The sequence below is a fragment of the Loa loa genome (genome assembly GCF_000183805.2).
Source record: "Loa loa unplaced genomic scaffold supercont3.17, whole genome shotgun sequence".
Classification (NCBI taxonomy): domain Eukaryota; kingdom Metazoa; phylum Nematoda; class Chromadorea; order Rhabditida; family Onchocercidae; genus Loa; species Loa loa.
In genome coordinates, this window is record NW_018108197.1 from 478,005 (window position 1) to 485,204 (window position 7,200).

At 36.6% G+C, this 7,200-nt stretch overlaps 2 protein-coding genes across 2 annotated transcripts in view; one reads left to right on the top strand and one right to left on the bottom strand.

The window, feature by feature from the left end:
* The window catches only part of LOAG_16760 (cytochrome P450 4V2), an 8,183-nt gene extending 3,260 nt beyond the window's left edge, over positions 1-4,923 (top strand). Inside the window, exons 10-20 of the mRNA XM_020449414.1 lie at positions 1,057-1,193; positions 1,313-1,492; positions 1,597-1,741; positions 1,854-2,071; positions 2,142-2,240; positions 2,463-2,587; positions 3,071-3,248; positions 3,459-3,562; positions 3,850-4,096; positions 4,308-4,475; positions 4,672-4,923. Coding sequence (XP_020307073.1) covers positions 1,057-1,193; positions 1,313-1,492; positions 1,597-1,741; positions 1,854-2,071; positions 2,142-2,240; positions 2,463-2,587; positions 3,071-3,248; positions 3,459-3,562; positions 3,850-4,096; positions 4,308-4,475; positions 4,672-4,806 — 1,736 coding nt within the window. The 3' untranslated portion in view covers positions 4,807-4,923. The remainder of the gene's footprint in view (positions 1-1,056; positions 1,194-1,312; positions 1,493-1,596; positions 1,742-1,853; positions 2,072-2,141; positions 2,241-2,462; positions 2,588-3,070; positions 3,249-3,458; positions 3,563-3,849; positions 4,097-4,307; positions 4,476-4,671) is intronic.
* A 370-nt stretch (positions 4,924-5,293) lies between these two features.
* LOAG_16761 (HEAT repeat containing 5B) overlaps positions 5,294-7,200 on the bottom strand; it is a 14,745-nt gene continuing 12,838 nt past the window's right edge. The window contains exons 33-34 of the mRNA XM_020449415.1: positions 6,032-6,197; positions 5,294-5,759 (exon numbers count right to left, since the gene is read on the bottom strand). Coding sequence (XP_020307074.1) covers positions 6,041-6,197 — 157 coding nt within the window. The 3' untranslated portion in view covers positions 5,294-5,759; positions 6,032-6,040. The remainder of the gene's footprint in view (positions 5,760-6,031; positions 6,198-7,200) is intronic.

The window sequence follows — 7,200 nt, forward strand, 5'->3', positions numbered from 1 at the left end:
TTTAATGTTATTGCTGGTATAGTAAAAGTTAGTGGTCATCATAATCTTGCCCTCTCTACTCTATTTCGTATCATTTGTACTGTGGATTTCCTCTAAATGTTTTATACCGATTTTGTAAATAATATCACTACTTAAATGCATTCACTATACTCGAAATCATTAGAACTAGACTAAATTATTGTCTAGTTTGTAAAGCATATCTTGCCTTCTGTTTAAAGTTGGCCCTTACTAGAAAGCTTTACTGTAATTTTTGTTCACTATTACTATATACTGTCATTACAACGGTGTGTGTCTTCATCAAAGTGTGTAATATAAATAACCGGCTGAAGTATCTCTGGACAATTAATTTGGCATCAGTACTGACTTTATTTGACTAGTCTGAAAACAACATCTTCCTTACAAGGGTAAATTGTATGGAGTTTAAGCACTTCAATGAAATATTGATGTTATTTTAAGTAAAGAAGATATGGCGAGTGAAAAGTTACTAGAGAATATGATGTATTAACTGATTAATTTTCAAAAAATAACGAAAAGATCAGGTCAGGTGAGCATCACGTAAGCAGGTAAATGCACGCACACTGCATCAAGCAATGAAGTGAGGAACTGAATAACGGCGAATGATAGTGCGCCCATAATTCAATTCGCTTACTGGCCTGCTGTCTTTCTTTGCCTTGCACAGAACAGAGGTTGAGGAATTTTGTGGGTGGGGAATTTAGTATCTCTTTGTTTGCGGGTCAAGGTTCAAATTGCCTTGGTAGCTGTTTTGGTTCGAATCTTCCCGTAACGTGGCTTGTGTGAGATGAATGGAAAGTGGGATGGGTTTGAGCTAAGATAAGGTTTGGCTTTGGGTTTTGTTGATGCTATTATTAGCTTTGTATGACATCCTCGGGTCTCTCCTTATATGTTTGTAGATAGTCTAGTATGAAATGGGAGGCATAAGGCATGTTATAAGCTTTGTTATAACTCTTACTGCCATCTGCAGCACTTGTTTTGTTCTCTTGTCTGCTTGTTTTACGTCTATGGCAAAACACTCGATTTTGAACCACATGCATACAGATATAGATACGAAGAATGAGATGAAGAAGGCAACAACTGAGCGTTCGAGCTCCTTTGGTGATTTATCATCATTTTCGTCGTCCTCCTCATCGTCCCCCTCCTACTTATCGTCAGACATCACTGATCTTTCCAAAGAAGTGAGGATTTTGATAATTTTGATCTTTATAGTTTTTGTAAAATCAACTTGGACGTGATTCAACTCATTTCAATCATGTCCTGCTCCAATTTCAGGTCGAATAATGTCTTCCTGTTGTAGGCATTTACAAAGAATCACTTCACAGAATGCGCGGAATTGCTGAAAAAAGCACTGGATGAAACTAAAGGTGAAAGGGGACGACGTCGTTTGTATGCCAATTTAGCTCTCTGTGAAGCGAAGAGCAAAGCACAATTATTTAGTGCTACTTACCAAGCTGCGCTCCTCAATATTTACCCCAAAGTATATCTCTATTAGATTTTGTAATTCGCTTTATATAAAGTACATTGAGTTACAGCTTCATTGGTTACAGCTTGCTTGAAATGACACTTCCACTAGTATTTTAGCTGAGACCTGGTGGAAATCACAGTTTAGAAGGTCATGACGAAGCAGTTGCTGCATTCAACCTAGCAGTGAATGCTTTTGTTCGAGGAAATCGACGAACTTGTCTTGAGATTCTACAATCTGTGATGATTGTAAATACCTTATCAGGTCATTTGCTCTGTTTCGCTTGAATATCCACCTAAAGTTAACTTATAACAGCTAAATATTTTCCTCACTTTATAACATTGAATTTCCAAGTAAAACAATGAATGGATTTCAGATACACTCTTCTGTGCGGTTTCATTATTGGAAATTGAAGTAAGCTTAACTTTATGTCAGCCAAAATTAGCACTAAAGCAAGCAATCAAACTTCGTGATAGCATTACATGGCACCGGGCAAACGTTGTTCAGCGAGACTACCTTGATTGTTTGGAGTGTCGCATACGGTGTCGCCTTGCACAAACGTCGTCGTTGATCGATTTTAGTTCGAAACCCGAGGTCTGCATTTATCCATATATTAAAAAAAAAATCATTGTTCTCCAATCTTTACAGCAATCTTAAGTTACAGCTGTTGCACTGGTGCCTTATACAGTCAGAGCTTGATGTGAAGAACGGTAATGCAGCACACGCAGTAAATCGACTCCTGAAATTCCGTCCTTCGCTTCAGGTAGCGTAGAGCAGGTTCTTTTTTTCTTTTTATAGTTTTAGTGATAGTTCTGAATTACATTTGTGACTGGTTCTTGTTTAATAAACATTTCATCCTTTGTCTTATTTTAGACTGTTTCAAAAAATACGAAACAGGTTTTTTTCCGAGTATCTGTTATAAATGTGGTATTTGCATAGTGGGTTATTTCTTTGCTCCGCTTTCTATCATATGATGCAAATTCAGGATGAAGAACGCAGACTTGTTGACAATGCTCTTGGATGCGTTTATGCTTTGTCGCTGAAGAAGATAAGTTTGGCCGAGTCATATTTCCGATCAGCAATGTTGGTGAGACAAAAAAAGAGAAAAAGGTTCGTCTTTGCGATAACGGCAAACACCCATAATGATGGCCATCCTGATTAGTAATGGATGAAATAGTTTAATAGGTCGGACCTGAATTTCATACTTTAGTACTTTTTATGAACTAATGAGGTTTTTTGTACCCTATAGCGTTTCTGTATGATTTTTAACCCTGCAAATTCATTTGATTATGGATCTCTAATCATAAAATTAAAATTAAGCTGCTGTAATATTTCTCATTGACGCATAATATCTCGCTACATAGTGGTATCCTGTTTACTTTGGTATAGGTCTTATAATAATGACTTTGAAGTCTAAAAATGGAGATTTCTTGGATGTTCGAAAAAATAAATAGGTTTTCATTCGTTTTATTGCTATTTTCACACTGCATAATTTTTCTAGTCAAAGTGAATTGTATGTTGGAAAGACTCATCAGTTTAGAATCGTTTTATTACCATATCGAACTCTGGGCTTAGTTTTCTTTACATTTGCAGTTGGCAAGAGTCAACAGTACCCAGGCATTGCTTGATATATCATGCAGCTTTGGCTCAGTTACATTGTGGGCAACCGGAATCTGCTTTTACACTTTTCCTTTCTATCCTTCCATTTTATCCAAAGCAGCCTCGAATTTGGTTACGAATTGCAGAATGTTGCATATACGCACTGACAAAGGTTCATTTTCACAATGTTTCCCAGCATTTTTTGAAGTTTCCTTATCGAACTAACGGGAATCCCCAAGATCGGTTTGTATATTCTTTACGTTGCCTATTCATGACAGCTTATATTTTCTTTGTACTTACCAATTTTGCATTTCTCATTTCCTCTCCTCCTCCTTGCCAATGTCGATACTCCTCAGGTTTTGTATTTTCTTCTGTTTTGCAGAATGAAAATGAGAACTTGGATATTAATGGACAAATGTTAGAAATTGTTGGGACGGCACAGAATGGATATGTTATCCTCCCATCTATTTCTGCTAGAGGAAACAAGCAAGTTTTCCATACTCATTTAATTTTTCTCAGTGAGTCATATTACTATAAAAGTACTGGTTCAAATTTAGAATTTGCCAGACAGAAACATTTTCTCAATTATCAATTTTAGAAAAAAATATTTCTCGTGTATTTTTTGACCTATTACACAGGGAAATCTTTGTATATATAGAAAAGTGAATTGTAAATAAATATCACTCTTCTGATCGAATCAAAACTATCCATATTTGTGTACTGACGGATTTTGCTTAATTTGATTCGAAATTGTAATTATTTTCCAATTCAAGTGACGGAGTCGGTGAGATACGAGAAAATCAGATTAGCTGGGAATATGCTGCACATTGTATTCGAAATGCGCTAATTCTAACAGGCACTGAACGTGACTGCGTGTACTTGCTTCCATGGTTATATGCAGCATCATCTTTCGTTAATCTGAATCTTAATCGTTATGGCTTAGCGTTGAAGGCAGCTTGTCAGCTTGCCAGTTTACAGCAGGTCTCTCCTCATCACAAGCTTATGGCAGTGCTTTTCAAAGTAAATTTTTGGTTCTTTATGAAGATCGCATAGCTTTTATAAAATCTGATCGGCTCTGATCCCAAAATTTCATTAACTTAGGTTTGTAAAACCTAGTAACAGGCCTATGTTTCTAGTGCAGAATTTGGAGCATATTGGCCACCTTCTTTATTTTATGATTAATAAGCTTATAACTGTGCAGTTCTCTACTGTTACATTAGAAATTCTGTAGGCAGAAGCGTTAACGTTGTTGGATCGTTTACCGGAGGCTATAGGATGTTTGACGCAAGCTATACCACTCCAATCCATGCCGAGTACGATATCGGCCGTCATCTATAATAGAGCATTGTTACAAGCGCTGAGTGGCAATTTCCACAAATCATTGACGACATTTGGGCTGGTACCTTTCATATGATAATTTTTTGGTAGTGATATACACTGTCTTTGAATCTTCCATCCAACTGTGTTTTTATTTCTCTCGAGTTACTGAACCTTTTCCCTACACACTTAAGACTGCTTACTGCTCCCGTCACTTAGAAATTTTGCAGGTTCTTCCCAACTTTTTTTCACATGACATGCATATCTTTTCACTTTAGCTCGGAACGCAGTGCGATATAACAACAGTTCCAGAAGCAATATCTCTTGGTATTTACATTAACATGAAATTAGATAAGGATGATGACGCAAGACTGCTTGTGCGACAAATGCAGAAAATGAAATTAAGTGTATGAAAAGTTGCTCTCGTTGAATAGGATTAATTTGTTTGCTGTAAATGACTACGTCATTTATCATTTAAGTGTTTACCTAGGAAAACTCGCCACAATTATAAATGACAGTTGCTGTTCAACAAAATTCTCAAATTCAGTGAATGATTGATACATTCGAGAATGTGAGATATACCTCTCTTTGTTTCGGAAGTCTTCATCTCTGGCGACTGACTTTGAGGACTTTGACGACTTCCCGGGGTTCAGAGTTACGTTACCATGCATTTCACCCATGGACTGGGTCGAAATTACTTCTCGATTTTCTAATGGTACTGTCCCTTATTCTCACTTTACCTCAATTTTTGAACTTATCTCACTACCGGTCTACATAAATACAGCATCCAAAAGCAAGATTTGAATATATAATTTATAAACACAGTTCCGTAATATATCCGAAAGTTCATTCCAACATATAAAATAAATTAGTGAGTTAGACACCATAGATAATGCAGTGTCTTAATTGGATACTCAACGAGAAATGACAAAAGTAGGAGCTGATGATATCATGATAAGTGTCCTTCATTTCTATGCATCATACCCTAAAAAAGGGTCGTTACGTTCCAGTTAGAGAAAGTCCGTCCGTTTTTGTAACAACCGAAAGGATTTCTTTAACGGACGTCAATATCTGCTTTAAATTTAAATTGTTATAAAATACGGGAGTAATGAGCGGTATTTGTCTTGACGAGTAAAAAATAAATACATACAAACAGGAACTTTCAAAAATGCGAGAATGCTTGTCATTAGCGTCCCACGTTTTCTTGGTAAGCTTTCTTTGATAATACAAATAACACTGCTGCAACTTAGGCTAGCAGTCTTGCAAAAGAAAAAAGTCTGTCAGGGATGAAAACTACGATGCCAAAGCCATTATCTTGATAACTGAGCATATGTGTCCATCACTTTTAAGTGAATCATTTTGAAACCTGAAGAAACGATATTTGAAAAATTATTGATATAAAAGAAACTAATATTTTGGAGAAGGGAGGGAGGGGGGGGGAGTTCAGTTTTTTCACTCTTTCGTAACAAATCAGAAGTCGAAAATGAGGGCTGAAGTGTTGGGAGACATCTTTCTTTGCTAACTTGCGAAGATCTTGAACAACATTGAGAACTGCGCAAAAAACAGATCCACGAAAAAGAATAGAGGTCATTCTTTGGTAGTTAAACACACTTTACATGTAATGGTGAAACCTCGTACCTGTGATATTTAATTGGCAGGACTGAAAGCTCTGAAATCCACTTTCAATTTTATAGCTGCCGGTTTTGGAACGGCTGGTGGTGGTATTTGTTCGCACTTCGGACCAGCTACGCGCTGTATTTGCTGTATAGTACGACTGCTGTGATGCCGTATGGATTCATCAATCCTGTACAAAATTTGTCTACAAAAAATCATAGCACTAAAAGTTTCGCTATCATAAATTTCGGTTGGAACCTTAAAGTAGAAATGAAAGGAGATGTCGAGTTACCGGAATTAAAGCTACGTTCAAATAAAATTTTTACAATTTCCGACAGACAGAGTGATGAAATCTTGCAAAATTAAAACAATGAGAATATAAGCTAACAATAGACAGTACACCATGGACAATGAATCCATTGTACCTATACAATGGACAATGCCAAAGGGCAGCCATATCTCCATGATAGCTCCGATGGAGCTCACAAAACTCCCTAATCCTCACGCATATATATATATACTCCGAAACAATTTAGTTTTTACAGCCAAGCAAACAATAATTCCTCCCACATATCCTCCACGACTGAACCATAAATGACATCTTCGCATATCCGCCACTATTGGACAACAAACTACGATATTCTTTCTATTCGTCAAATACATTCCCTGTAGCATATCCCAAACTCAACAGCCTTATCAACCAACCGACAGTCAAATTGTTATCGAAGGCAACAAGGAATTTGTTAGCTGATCATATTGCTTGCTTATTGTATAAACTCATCATTGCTCATCAATTCACCGCGTAATATATACATGTATACATCTTTTTTGTTATTAAATAGTAATATTAAGCAAAAACAATATTACATTCCAAATAAATCTATATCGCTGAAAAATGGAGACAGGAGAGAATTGAAATGTCAATTTCCTAGAAACTGAAGAAACAATTTAAGATGCAAATTTCGATGAAATTTCGGGACTCAACAAAAAGACTCGACTGAGCATAAAGGAACGTGGTCTGAAAACATGAAAGAGGTTTTGAAAAAACGTACTTTGATTTGAGCGCTGGGAAGGATAATAATATTTCCTTGAATTGTTCTGGATGAGAAGGACCTACTATATTTAACCTATTAAGTGCATAATCATGCAGTTTACGTGCAGATGGTGGCAGCTGTCGATAGCACGTAATTGGA